Source organism: Cryptotermes secundus, unplaced genomic scaffold (genome assembly GCF_002891405.2).
Source record: "Cryptotermes secundus unplaced genomic scaffold, Csec_1.0 scaffold537, whole genome shotgun sequence".
Lineage (NCBI taxonomy): Eukaryota > Metazoa > Arthropoda > Insecta > Blattodea > Kalotermitidae > Cryptotermes > Cryptotermes secundus.
Window position 1 is genome coordinate 1 of NW_019740661.1, and position 15,213 is coordinate 15,213.

At 35.2% G+C, this 15,213-nt stretch overlaps 1 protein-coding gene across 1 annotated transcript in view; it reads right to left on the minus strand.

Moving 5' to 3' along the window:
* Nucleotides 1-849: 849 nt before the first annotated feature.
* Nucleotides 850-15,213, minus strand: part of LOC111872522 (endothelin-converting enzyme homolog) — a 63,508-nt gene continuing 49,144 nt past the window's right edge. The window contains exons 16-24 of the mRNA XM_033754730.1: nucleotides 14,332-14,428; nucleotides 12,887-13,063; nucleotides 12,009-12,121; nucleotides 11,094-11,155; nucleotides 7,850-7,898; nucleotides 6,713-6,780; nucleotides 5,869-5,993; nucleotides 2,272-2,436; nucleotides 850-1,288 (exon numbers count right to left, since the gene is read on the minus strand). Of these exons, the coding sequence (XP_033610621.1) occupies nucleotides 1,115-1,288; nucleotides 2,272-2,436; nucleotides 5,869-5,993; nucleotides 6,713-6,780; nucleotides 7,850-7,898; nucleotides 11,094-11,155; nucleotides 12,009-12,121; nucleotides 12,887-13,063; nucleotides 14,332-14,428 (1,030 nt within the window). The 3' untranslated portion in view covers nucleotides 850-1,114. The remainder of the gene's footprint in view (nucleotides 1,289-2,271; nucleotides 2,437-5,868; nucleotides 5,994-6,712; nucleotides 6,781-7,849; nucleotides 7,899-11,093; nucleotides 11,156-12,008; nucleotides 12,122-12,886; nucleotides 13,064-14,331; nucleotides 14,429-15,213) is intronic.

Sequence of the window (15,213 nt, forward strand, 5' to 3'; positions counted from 1 at the left end):
TGTATCATTTACAGTAGTTTTCATTTGATGCATTAAGTACCTTTAGAACAAATCAGAAATTGTTAGATCTAAGTGATCATCACAAATATGAATGGCTTTCTCAGACACAGTATGATAATATGAGTTGTAAAATTTAGTGCACAGCCTGCAGTTTCAACTGAGTAGGAATATTTAGTTGTAGGTGATGTCATGCATGGTAATTTGGGTTTTTCTTACTTTTTTAGGCATACCTTATCTACTAGCACTGTAATCATAACCAGTAAAGGCAAAAAAGTCATGTAAAAAAAGGAAGAATATCACTTATGATGATCGTGTTACTCTTGTTACTGTGGTGACCAATAAAGGCCTTAACAGTTGTGAAACATGTTATAGGCCGATCTCTAAAATATGCTGAGATTGAAGGTGAAGGCATGCTAATGTAAGGATTTACATGATAGAAACCTGATTTCTCAGATTTTCATTTTGTGTAATAGGAGTAGTGTGCCAGAATCTAATTTATTACAAAGAAAAATGTGTTCATAAAGGGGCCAACCTTTCTATGCAAAATTAATTTTTGTTGTAAATGTACCTTATAAAATTGGCTTTTCTTCTGAGCTGATGTTTCAAGACACTATCCGTTCCCTACACTAAAGTGAAATTTAGCGGCCTCCATAGTCTAGAGGTAACGTTCCCACCTCATGACTTGTAGTACGCGGGTTCAAATACCCGGCGGAGGTCGTCGAATTTTTAAGGGCAGAAAAATTCAGGGAACAAGTCCTCCGGGAGGGACTTTAAGCCGTGGGTCCCGTGTCGTAGCTTTACGGCACGTAAAAGAACCTCATATCTCCAAAGNTTTGAGCTACACTCTGATTGTAAGTTATGTGTGTTAGACAGGATTCTTTCCAGTCAGGATGAATTCATATTTTGATGAGTTCCAGAACACTTGGCTATCAACCAAAACATTCTACAGCCAAATCCATGGTTACCATCAGTGCATTTAATTCCATACTGGAGCAGAAATGGATAATAATTTACTAACATCCAGTACTTATGATGACGACAATAATTTCCCTTACTCCAAATTGTGCATTGATATTGGTCCCAGTAGAGTGTGTTGCAGGACTGATACAGGCTGTCACCATATGATACACCGATCTGATGGATTCATGGAGGAATTTACAGGACAGTTCCATGTTTCAGAAAATTCTGGTGAATTGGACAGTGAACCAAGAACTCGGTACTTTCCTGGACTGTGTGTATCCTCAGCAGATACTTCACCATAATATGGCCCTTCATCCAGGCACCAAATCTGTAGGGAAAAGCCAATAAACTTACAGATACACTTTGAGTAAGTAACAAGTAGTCAAAGAACTTGCTCCACAAATTTGCACTTTTGGACTCATAATGGTGGCTGTGGTTACATTACTGATGTACAATGAGTGAACAGAGTTATTTTGGCTCCCAGATGAATCACAGTACCTGTCTACCTACCATAAACCTTGCACAATATCCTGGACCCCTCATATGCCACAGATACCAGACCATATCTATAGTTACTTGTTCATCAATTCAGTTAAGTTACTATTGTGTGCTGTTTTTATTAAATGAATAGCGAAGGTTATTACATAATTGAGAATACTGTGGTTTGTACAGCTGAGGACAGTACATTTTGTACAATACTGAAGTCAGGGAGGTTAAGATAAGCTTGATATGCAGCAAGGAGGGGAGATATAAAATACAATTTAATAAGAAACGTTTTTTAAATGGTACCTTGGAAGATGGACACAATGAGAGTTACTGGCTATTGTGAATACAGAGCACTTCCACAAATACATTTATGGACAAGAATTCCACCTGTGAACTGAACACCAATTCACTGAACATGACACGAACCAGCTTGGTTTACGTATTCCAATAGAATCTTATCAAACTAACTATAAATATTTTAAAGTATTGGAACAGCCACTGTAGTTGTAAAGACTTTAAATTTTACAACCAATTGTATATTGTTTATGTTGTATGTATATATTTTAACTTTTAGAACATGTACTGTAATGGTGGCTTCTAACAGTATTCATGTAAAGGTGTCCCTCTGAAGATGGTCTCTGAAGACCAAACATGTAAGGGCGTGAATAATTGAATTGGGAAAATCTTAACCAGTCGCACTGGGCAGAACTATTTAACTTTTTCAGGAGAAATAAATACTGATAAAATATTTTCATCATACCTTTGACTGTCCAGTAGGCCAAGTAAAAATGATTGCATGAAGACAAGAAAAAAGAGAATACTCACATTTGCAAAGGCTAAGAACAGCAGTTGATTATGTGAGAAGCTCTCCATCCCTGGCAGGACCTGTTCTGTATCATGACGTTCTTTATATCTCTGATATGCTCTGTATGCTTCTCTTATGCCTCCATTATCTGCTATGTTTTCTGCTAGTGTACTAAATCCATTAACCTGCAGGAATTCCAATCCACAGTTATATCAATGTGAGATGTGATATTTAAATTTTTATTTATTTTGTCTGTTATCTTGCATTAATGTTAACTTACAGCTTTTACTCTAAGAAACATAAAATTAAAGAACATTTTGACTTAAGAGACTGAGAGTAATTTGAGTATGAAGAAAAATAGCTTCATAACTTGTCCCTTCATCTAATGTGCTTAAGGTAAATGAGTGAAGTGAGCACATGTACTTGGAAGGCCCATATATCCCAACTCATACCTAAGTTGTGTAAGGCGTGTTATTCAATGAGGGTTATTAAGCCCATCATGCCTACTGAAACATTAAAAATGATTTACTATTCTTATTTTCATTCACTTTTAACCTATGGAATTATCTTTTGGGGCAATACCTCGTTTAGTGTACAAATTTTTAGAATTCAAAAAAGAATAATTAGAATTATGAGTGGGCTAAGAGCAAGGGATTCCTGTAGACAAGCATTTAGGGATTGGGGGATTTTGCCACTCCAGTCCCAATATATATTTTCTTTATTGATATTTGTTGTAAATAATAAGGGTCTATTCCATACATCAACACAGATTCATGGTCTCAATACAAGGCGCGGTTTAGATTTATATTGCCCTCAGACAAATTTAACAGTTCATCAGAAGGGTCCTTATTGCTATGGAATTAAACTTTTTAATTGTCTCCCATTAAAAATAAAGGAAGTAGTACATGATAATAAGGTATTTAGAGTGGCCTTAAATGCCTTTTTACATTCAAAATCCTTTTATACTTTGGATGAATATTTTGGTTGTATAAATGAGTAGTAATTTACTATGTTCATTCAATATTGCATGCATTGTTTGGATGTGCAGTTGTACATTCAAGGATATTGCACTGATACCTGCATTGTATATAGCAAGCTTATACCTTGACTGGTTTTATTTGGTATTGAACATGTAAGATATAATCGCCAACTTGACTGGTATGCCATGTAACAAACATACCTCATTATAGTTGATGGATGTTGTGATCTTTTATGGTTTGAGATATATAAGCTACTAAGTTGAATGAATTTATTATGTAATGTGTTTTTATTACAATTTTAACTTATTTTATTTACAATTAAACATGGTATAGTGTTATGTATATTTTAGGTTGATGTATATTTTATGTTGACTAGTTCCATTGTTGGAGCATTTGTTGAAGATATTTGACTTGTTCTGTGTCCAGTGGTGTTGGCCTGTAATTGGATTTGTTTGAATGCAATAAATACTATACTATACTATACTGGGCCATATAGGTAAAGGTAAAATTGTCCCTGTGCTTACTTAGTTCAGCACTATGCCATGAAGACATATAAAGAAGGGAGGGAGGGGGGAGGTATAGCTCCATTTTTCTTGATCTTGGCACTAGATGGAGGTGAGTGGTCAGCTTTATACCCCTCCCACTTTACCCACAGGGAAAGAGGCCTGGATGTCCATTGGATAGGAGGCTGGGTGGTCTCCAGATTCGGTCTGGATGCTGTGTAGAAAAGAAAAATCTTGCATGCTGGGAATCAAAACCAGGCCATACAACCCAAAGCCCGTCACTATACCAAATGAGTTATCCTGATTCCAGGCCATATAGAGTGTTATATTCTATTCGCTGAATCATGCCAGCTGATCACAAAATGAAAATGATGAATCCAGTCTCATAAATTTTTTATTAAAAACTTAAGTGAACACATTATTAAAATTAGCATGTTCAAAATTTAACATGTCATGTGTATGAAATAGTCTGCTGAATCCAGAATCTGGAGTACAGCATGTATGAATTGTCTGCATGCTACAACAGACAAATGAACTACACTGAAAGTGAGAATAATGTACTGCTGTGACTTATCAGTATCTCTAGACTTTAGATAAGTGGGTTATGAAAGTGAAATATGTATATCTTCTTCACAGCACTAATCTGTCATGAAGGAATGGTGAATGTTCAGAGATTTGTACACTCTTGTAAAAGATGAAAGAATTTGCTAACTATGGATTCATCCCATGACAATAAATGTTTTAAGAAAGTTGCCATTATATCTTCCCTTTTCTTCAGATTTCAACAGACTCCATGCATCAATGTCCACGATGCGAGAGAACAGTTACTCGACTATAAATGAAACTCTCTGCCATTTATGGATATAGAAAGCTCGGTAACATATCTGTTCACAAGAGCCTGTAATTCAGATTCTTCATCCTTTTACATTCACACGATGAATACCCTCTTTTTCTTCAGAGTAAAAGGACACGATTTTCAGAATTTAAGCCATCAATCTTGCTGCATTCATGTATTCAATTCTGGTTTAACATTAAAAGTCAGACTCCACCAACATAAAGTTATACTTCTATTGATGTATTCTACTGTGTATTATAATATTTGTAAATTATTACATTCAGCTGTCTGCAGGAAAAAAAATGTGTTATTTTAATTTATTTAATAATTATAGCAATATGTCCAACAATTCGTTGTTGTCTTTAAACTTCTGCAATATGTTTAATGAATGTATTACCACATAATTTATAATTTAAGTACATAAACAATACTTCTTTATGATTTATAAATTATTCTGTTTAGTGTTAGCCTAAACTGGGTTCTACCAAAGATTATATCAGTTGATTAAAATATATTAGAAGATTCCTGTCTTCTCGTATGTTATGCCATACACTTAGAGGGATAGAAAGGTTTTGGAGGAACATTTTGCCTCCATCTTCGATGTAGAACTATGGGTTATCATATCCTAGAAAAGAGTAATTTTTATGATAACCACCACAAGAACCTCAAATTTCACATTGTATTTATAACTGAGAAAATGGATAGATTGATCAATTAATTATGTAACTGAACTGTCTATTTAATTTAATATTCTCTAAGAGAATACTTTACTTTAAGTTGACCATATATAATTAAATTATTAATTAATACCAGTTTATGAATCTTGAACACCTGTGTCTCATTTTTAACTTCATATAGTCTATCTCATAATTTTTACTCTCTTAATCAACTAATTTGTTTGACATTAGGAAGATATTAGGCACAGAACTATATAAAATTATAAAAAGTATTTAGTTATAATACAAATCTCAGTTATTAGTTGTCCAGAAATTCTCTCATTAAAGACAACAGTATGGCCCAAAGATGGCAGTGAATTACTGAAACATGACTCCGTAGTTACTAGGTATATGGAAATATATGTAATGGCTCATTAGTTGCTATGTAGAGCGCTTAGTGTAGTCATCTACAGATAAACTAGCTTTCATAAAACAGTGACATCTTTATAATATAGACAGATATGTGCATAATCAGTCCATTTTACCGCATGAAGAAACATGAGAATTTTTAAGATCAGAATCCAGGATTTTAACATTCATATTTGTTTCACTGGAAGTGGATAGAAAGTGTTGTACACTGTACCTTTTTGCCATTTGTGCCATATTTACTATACTGGTGTACAAAACACTGTGCCCTCTCTTCATAGGCCTGCAACATGTCCATATTCCACCAGGACACCTTGGTTCCATCTTTACCATAATTCTTGCCTAAAAGAGAATAACATAGCACGAAGGACTAAGGGAATGTAGTATGGAATACATACAGACTTCAAATTTTGATTTTTGATTTAAGTTTGTTCATTAAATATAGATTTAATATTATGACTATCACATTTCTGGTAATACAGATGTATTCTGTTTATCTGAAATAATTTTTGATATGGCCAATATTTAACTAAATTATAGGGGAAAATCTGACCATTATCAGTGTGGTATCTGTAGTGACTAGCTTTACAATAATTGTCATGTAACTGCAGTAAATGAACATCAGAGTTTATGAAATATGAAAAAGTGTACAGGACACATCTGGAAAATATGTGTACTCAAAGTTGCAGTATGTCTTTCCAGTTCCGTTTCTTCGTGGTGCTGAGCTTTCCCAAAATGTCCCAAGATTTTTCAGTCACAGGAAAACTTTGCAGGACTCTTTAAACTGTGTTTGTTCATAGGAGGATAGCCCATGCGTGAATCTCTCAAATTTTTAGGGCAACTGTTGTGACAAATAGGATGACTGGAAGAGATGAATAATGCAAAATGTATCCATGCTTTCAGCAGGATAAGATGAGGGATCCTAGCATTCTCTTAGCCCAAGTCTGCAGGAATTCTGATGTCAACTATATAGTTCCTCACTGAAGATAATCATGTTCCCTTGGTAAGAATACATTTCATGTCATATTCAAAATGTGTGATATAAAATTTGGTAACTTTACCTTCAATGTCAAAGCCATGAGTCAGTTCATGTCCCAGTATGCTTCCAATTGATCCGTAGTTAAGAGCCCTGAAACACAGACAAAGATCAGTCATCTGATAGAATATATGGAAACTTCTTTCATTGTAAAATCTGTCTAGAACATAATCTAGATCAAAAGAAATCTTGTCTTTTCTGAAAATTCATGTGTCTAAAGACTAGAGATTAGCAACTAATGTAAAATACACTTATTTCTGATTTCTTGGATATGAATTCTTAATCATGTGTGGGGGATGAGTAATGTATTCATGTACTCTTGGGCAGCATTGCTGGAATTCATGAATTTTAAAGCCCTTTCTCTGAAAGAAGTGTTCAGCTAAAGATGGATAATATGAAAGAATTAAGCTACAGCTGATACTACTAAGGTCATTAAATCAAAGACAGCTAAGTTGGAGGGACATATTGCACGTATGGGGAAATAATAAGTACTATAAAATTTTAGTTGGAAAACCTTAAGTGATGAGAAACTTATGAGACCAGATGCAGGCAGATGGTTTGTACTGAAATTTATATTGCAGTAATGATGTATGAGGATGTGGACTGAATATCATTTGCTCATGACAGGGCCAGATGTTGTGCTTTGGCAAGCATGGTAATTATCACTTGAGTTCCATAAAAGTAGGCAACTTCTTTTTACTGGTTAAGCAATAAAAGTTTTTCAAGATACCCCTTGCACAATTGAATTAAATCTGCAATAAATAAACATCAAGCACATGGAGGACTACAAATGCCCAAAAAAGGTTTGAAATATATGAATAGAAAATTGAAGAACATCTTTCCATTCCTTCACCTTCCTGCAGTACTACACATAAAATCCTTCCCATGATCATTGACTAGGCAGAATTAGCAATATAGCATTATTATATATAAGTTTATAAAATTAATGCGTAATGGGAAGGTTGTGTCTGTCTGCTTATATAATTCAACTCTAGAATTCTTGTACTGATTTTGAATAAATTTGTCATTTTGATTCCACACTAAGTGTCAAGCTAACTCTGTTTCAGTTCGAACCTGTTATAACCTCTACCTTACATGAACTTTGTTTAATTTCTCAGGAGTTAACATTTCCAATATTATTAAAGTCCAGTGCAGTACTTACTCCAAACCCCTGTCATAGAAGGGAAACTGAAGGATGCCAGCTGGGATTACTGAAACACAAAACATAAAATTTTGTGCAGAGGACACCACACTGAAAGTCACATCACACTGCTCCTCTAGACTTAACCTGACTCCTATTACCATAACCATAAGAAGCCCACATCAGAATTTTATATATTTATATTTTAAGATGAGATGTCTCATGGCAACAACAGTAATTACCTCTTCTATGCTAACTTCCTTGCAAAGCCTCCCTTCTTCTCTAATGAAATCTGTGTACCTGAAAAGGTATGGATAGTTAGATTCCATCTCGTGTATGGCATGGATACCGTTAAGCAGCTTTCTGTTACTAAATGATATTGCTGCAGTTGTTGATAAACACATGAGACAGTACATCAGCTATTCATGGACTTCAAGAAAGCCTATGATTCAGTTGGGAGGGAAGTATTGTACAACATTCTCATAGAGTTTGGGGCACCCATGAAAGTAGTTGGGCTGATTAAAATGTGGTTAAATGAAAGGTATAGTAAAGTTTGTGTAGGTAAATATTTGTGTGATAATTTCCTATCCACAATTGTCTGATATAAGGAGCTGTTTTATTGCCCCTGCTTTTCAACTTTGCTTTAGAGTATGCCATTTGGAAGGTCCAGTAAAACCAGGTAGGACTGAAATTAAATGGGACACATCAGCTGCTGGTCTGTGCTGATGATGTGAATCTACTGGATGATAATATAAATACCATAAAGAAAAGCACAGAAATTTTAATTGATGCTAGTAAGGAGGTTGATCTAGCAGTAAACATAGAGAAAACTAAGTGTATGTTACTGTCTTGTTACCAGAATCCAGAACAAAGTCATGACATACAAATAGCTGACAGATCCTTTGAAACTGTGGCACAGTTCAGATATTTGAGAATGACAGTAACAGATCAAAGTCTGATTCAGGAGGAGATTAAGAGGAGATTGAATTCTGGTAATGCTTGCTACCATTCAGTCCAGTGCCATTTGTCTTCTTGTCTGCTGTCTAAAAACATAGAATTAGAATATACAGAACTATAATTTTGCCTGTGGTTTTGTATGGGTGTGAAACTTGTTCTGTCATCAAGGGAGGAATATAGACTGAGGGTGTTTGTGAACAGGGTGTTCAGTAGAATATTTGGACTTAAGAGAGATGAAGTTACAGGAGGTTGGAGAAAAATACGTTATGAGGAGCTTCATAACTTGTACTGTTTGCCAAGTATAATTAGATTGATCAAGTCAAGGAAAAGAGATGTGCAGGACATGTAGCATGATTGGGGGAGAAGAGGTATACATGTATGATATTGATGGGAATTCAGAAGAAAAGACACAACTAGAAAGAGCAAGATATAGGTGTGTGGACAATATTAAAATGGATCTTAGAGAGATAGGATGGGATGGGATGGTATGGACTGGATCTTTCTGGCTCAGTAAAGGGACAAGTGGAGGGCTCTTGTGAATGCAGTCATCAATATTCGGATTCATTAAAATGCCGGGAAGTAGAGTAGATATACAATTGGCGGCTACTCAAGAAGGGCTCAGCTCCTAGAGTGAGTGAGCTGATAAAACACATTTGCTTGCTGTGACATTAAGTGCACAATTTAACCCAGAAGCCAATGCCTTTTCACTAAGGAATTATGCCAGAAGAAATGTACCATTTAACAGTTTACCATCATACTTTAATTTTTCTTAAAATAAAATTCAGAATGTCTTATGATGCATATGTCCATCAGTTGCAGTACAAGATGGTGATCTATGTTCTGTGTCAGTCAATGCACAGATACAGATTCAGTTTGTAACCAAAATGTTTACTTGTTGATGTCCTTCTGCTCTTCAGTCTTTTCTCCATGTGAATGTGGTACTGTTGCAAGTGTTTCAGAGGTACATGCTGTCTCCATCTTCAGGGTGAAGGTCAGCATGGTGAGTCAGTGTTCTCATCCAACACACCCATGCTGAAATGGGTGACCCATCTGAGCCAATAGGGACAGTGGACAAAGAAAAGTTGTAAAATTGGCCATTTTATAACTTTTCCCTCTGCCCAGTCCCTACTGGCCAGAATGAGACATCAGTTCTTATCCTTTCTACATTTGAATGCATGACCAAGACCAAGATATACATGAAAATTTTACTCACCATAGTCACTTTGATCCAAAGACTGAGGCAGCGTGTACCCATAAAATGTCAGCAACACTGTCCACATGCACACAATGAAAAGATCTAAGAGCAGATTCAACATGAAGAATGAAACACCACAAAAGCCAAAAATCATAATACCTAATAATTATATACAAATGCAGACTTAGTTTTGAGTGTTGACAAACAAGTCCAAATACTCATTCAGCATTGAAGTTGTTTGTTTTATATCTTGCATCAAAATAAATTCCTTCTAATTGTCACCACAATTTGCACACTCATTTTTTGTGACAAAATATCCAAAATACGGCTGAAACAAAATGAAGGGCTTCCAGGGCACTGGGAGCAGTTCTAAATAGAATCATTTCAATGACCTTTCTCATAGCAAGCTTTGTAATACATCCTCAATGATTTGTCTTTGTCACTTGTTTTGCACTTTGCTGGTAGATGATTTGTTGCCTTAGGTGACTTAGATTGCTTTGTTGGATTAATATATGATGATGACAGGAACCAAACAATAAAAAGTAAACAACTGTAAAATTAAAGTTTGTCTTCAGAACAGCTGCAGTGAAAGTTGTGTGCATTCAGTATCATCTTTAGAAGTACTATTTTCTTGTACCACATAACTGTTTTCCTGTCTCAAGGGTAATATGAAACCATTTGATCTTGGCAATGATCACATAATATGTAATTTGCTGTATTGTTGTATTTCTTTCTAGTGTCTTCATTGTCTGATCTCTCTTGTTAGTTCCCTCACCTTTGTCTTAAGTAAACGCTAAGGTTTACTCAGTAGATCCTCAAAATTTGTAACTAAGGCTTTGCATGTACTTTTCATTCTCACATGCATGCTACATGTTCCTCTCCTACAGTCCTTAACCTAATTTACCTAACAACATTTAATGAAGCATAGGAAGTTATTGATTAGGTAATTTTTATCAGTTACTTCCTCTTTCTTGGGTCCAAATATTTTGCTCTTGTCTTTATTCTCATACCTTGTCTATAGTACTTGCTTTGAATGAGATTCCAATATTCACACCCATATTGAACAGAAAATGTAAATGCAGAACATTACACAAAGTGCATATATACACTCACTTATTGCATTTGCCGTGCGACTGTAGTATGCATTCACCTGAAGTGGATCAATGTCCTTCCAACTGGCAGCATGTGAAAAGTAACATGGTTCATTCTTTCATGCAGAACTTATATTAAAATATTTTCCAACACATATTATGCAACAAAATTTATTGTTGAGACTGTGGTGCTACCATTTTACACTAAGTTCAACATTACTGAAAGCACTCTCTCTCTCTCTATTCATTCCATGGCTTGTAAATGAAACAGTTTGGGAAAATTATGTCCAGATTATATTTTTTTCAAATTATGCCAAATATTAGTTAATTCAGTAGTAAAACAGAGATGCAGAAGTGGGGAGAGGCAGAATACGCAAGAAATTTGAGGCCCTTATGTAAATATACATGGTTTTACAAAAGAAAATACTGGGAAACTTATGGAACCTAAACACTAGATTCCAGAGATTACTACCTGTATGAAGAGATGGACAGATCATATGGATAGAATGGATGAAGATAGTGTTGAATTATAAACCTAATGGGTAAAGAGTAAGAAAAAGAATAGCATGCTGAGAAAAATAATTATGAGATTTATATGATCCTTAAACTTCCTGGTAATAAGTAGAAGATGAATCTTAGGTTTGTTATGTAATATTAAGCTCAGCCCCAAAATTTTAGTCTACCACGTACAGCTCTTACCACTTCCTCTGCGAATTGTGTAATGTCATGTGATTACTCTGTGAATTAGTAGTAAACCCAAATTATCATTGGTTCTGTTCTTTTTCATAAATGTTAACTTCTTAAACATTTGGGTATTCACAGCTCTGTTGAACGAATGGTTCATCAGTTGGTTATAGCACAAATCCTCATTACCTTGTTATTGGTTGTATGGGAATTATTAGCCAAGGAATAAAACAGAGTCTGGTACTAGGCTCACCTTTCATTTCTCTGGTTCTCAGGCTTATCAAAGAGTAATTTCAGGAAGTCGTGCACTTCCTTTGACTTAATCCTGAGGATGCTCCACAAGTACTCATTTCCTTGTAGATCCAGCTGGTCACACACACAGATAAAACATAATTAACACTGTCTATCAAATGTATGAAATATCTTACTATAAAGACTATCCTGGTCTAAACTCATTTGAGATTTGATAAGATCAATGAAGAAATAGTATTAGTATTTTTCTGTTTCTAAATAGTTAAAGCTAAGCATTTATGGCTCTCAAATAGTACAAATTATGTCACCACAGGAACATAATTATGGAAGAAGTTTTTTCTACTAAATTCCTAGAACAGAAAAGTTATTTTTTAATTATCAGTACTATGTTAATATCCATGTAGTTCATATAAAGTTCACAACTAATGTTTATAAAATGTGCAAGAAATCTTGTTCTGTGTGGGAAGAGAGCCCTTGGGAACTTAAAGTTAAATGTATTATACTGAAGTGTCTCAGGACAAGGGCAGATGTTGGGCTCTTTTGATCATGATAATGAATACTTTGATTCTGTAGCAGATCTATCTGGGCAGCTAAACAACAATGTATTTCTCACTAAAAAAACCATGCACTATGCAGTTAGTTATGAAAAATGTTATTTTAATTAATGCTGTAAGGAAATTCATCATTATTATGTCAGTACATTTGTCCATAGCCTGAGGTGCATTTAATTTGGAAGGTATTTCTGTAGTTAACTTTACTGTCATTTTCTGGTGTCTGGTTGTCATTAAATTAGATACAATTTTTTTTTTTGCAATTTTTAGAACTCCCAAAATGTTGTGATTTAATGTAGCAGCTAGCATGATACTGCACTAAACATACAAAACTGTAGTACTCATCCAGTTGGCCAGGTTGAAGGAGCCATTCTTGATAGCCAATGAAGCTAGTAATGCCTTCTGCTTTCTCTTGAGCTGCTTTCTTAGTTACAGGGTCGATCCAGTCTCCATCATGGACCAGGGAGTTGAAACTGGCTTTGATATCATTCATCATTTCTGACACCTGCACATAAACATTCTATGTCCATCAAATTCAGTATTTGAATCAACAATACCTCTAGGATGGGGGAAAAAGAAATCAGAGGAAGAAAGAGGAGAGAGGAAAAGACAGAGAGAGACAATAGGAAAAACAAAATGTAAGAAAGGAAGGAAGAAGGAAGTAAAAAAAAAATAATTAATTAAGGTGAAAAGAATAAAAGAAAGGAAGAAACAAAGAAATAAGTAAATCGAGGAAGAGAGAAGGGAAGACAAAAGCCAGAAAGAAATATGAGGAAAGAGAGGGAGAGAGAAAGAGAGGAATAACTGTTTACATATGTAAGAGGAATCTGTTAATTTGGTTAGGAATCCTAGAAAGAAATGCACATTTCTTAAGTAACAATAAATTAAACTATATTAAATTGCATAGAATGATAAATATACAATATCACAGAAAAAATTGTTCTTTCATCCTCTGTTCTTTATTTGCCGAATAAATTCTTTCAGAATTCTATTTATTTATTTCATCCAAAATACTTAAAAAAAAAAAAAACAGGTTTGAAAGTTACACGTTTCCATCTGTGCTCAGTGCATAATGAATCTACCGCAGTTAGGATGATTATAGCTACATATTCCTTTAAGTGACCATCATAAAGTCATGTAATCCTTCCATCATACTGCTAATGTGATCTGCTACCATATATTAGTTTGTTGTGACAGAACTAGTGCTAGGCAAGAGCTCAGCCCGTTGATTCATGTGGATGTGAAATTCTTATGAGAGAACGAAGTCGTATTTTAAAGTAATATGTGTGAGTTGATTGTTATTTTATTTAACATTATTCATCTTGCTTGGAAACTAACTTTATTTTCTGGATTTATTCAGTGTTATACATGTTGAGTGAAATAATCCTTTTGTGACACATGTGCAGTGTTAAAATCTAAATATATGTGGCTTTTCACAATGGAAATTATATAATACATATAACCGTATTAAAAGAAAGCAACTTGTTTTCTAAACTGAACTCATCATGAGAGGGGTTAATAATTTAATACAATGATGTCAAGTAAGAAGAATGGAATATTTAGGAAGGCTTGGAAACGTTCTGTCTCCCAAGAATATTCTACAAATATCAGCACACATGGACATGAACATAGTTGTAAGAAACTGAGTGACCAGTGATGACATTCATGCCATTGTATATTTAAAGATTTTATTTTGGATTCTTAAAAAATTACGAAGACATAACAGAATGAATTGCCTAATCCAGTAAATGACGTTAATGAGTTTTCACTTACCTTGGCAACAGTGTTGGTAACATCATTTTGTGCAGCCAATGTGTAGCTGACAGCCAAGGGCAGCAATTTCTTCACCCGACGAAGGCAAACAGTCCACCTGAAAAACACATTTGTAGTTTACATACATGATCAATCCTCCATATGGTAGCAGTTAACTATTACATTGCACAGAACTGTGGCTATATGGACTTACAGGAATGTAAGAGTTCACTTTTCCTGCAACCCCACATTAGTCACCATATATGTGTCACAATGATGTATGTGTATCTGTCCAAGAGATCTGAAATTTTATTAACCAAGCAAGGAGCCAGAATAGCTTAGTCACTGTGATGACATCCACTCCCCCATACACCTTCATGGCATAGTGCTTAAATTCGTTGAGCACAAGGACAACTTTACCTTTTACATTCCCTACAGTATGGACAATCGTACTTTGTAAGATGAGGCACTGACTAATATTATAATTTACTTTACTACATCTACATTATGAGCCTCATACACAATTTTATATACGCATAGTTAGTTAGTTAGTTAGTTATTGGAGAGGGTGGGTTTCCCCGTGCACTTAGACCTGTAGTGGTCCATTGTGCTTCCCTCTATGATTTCTACCAGTCTCTATATCCTACCGTTATTGGTGCTTACCATGAGTCCCGCCCAGCCAGCGAGACCGGCTCTACTAGCTGAGAGGTATCTATAATGCTTCCCCCACCTACCAGGGGTATTAGTGACTGCTGTTGGGCGGGAAACGTCCGCAATTTTGGCTCAGTGACCTCCTTTGGAGGTATGAGGTTCTTTTACGTGCCGTAAAGCTACGACACGGGACCCACGGCTTAAAGTCCCTCCCGGAAGACTTGTTCCCTGAATTTTTCCGCCCTTAAAAAT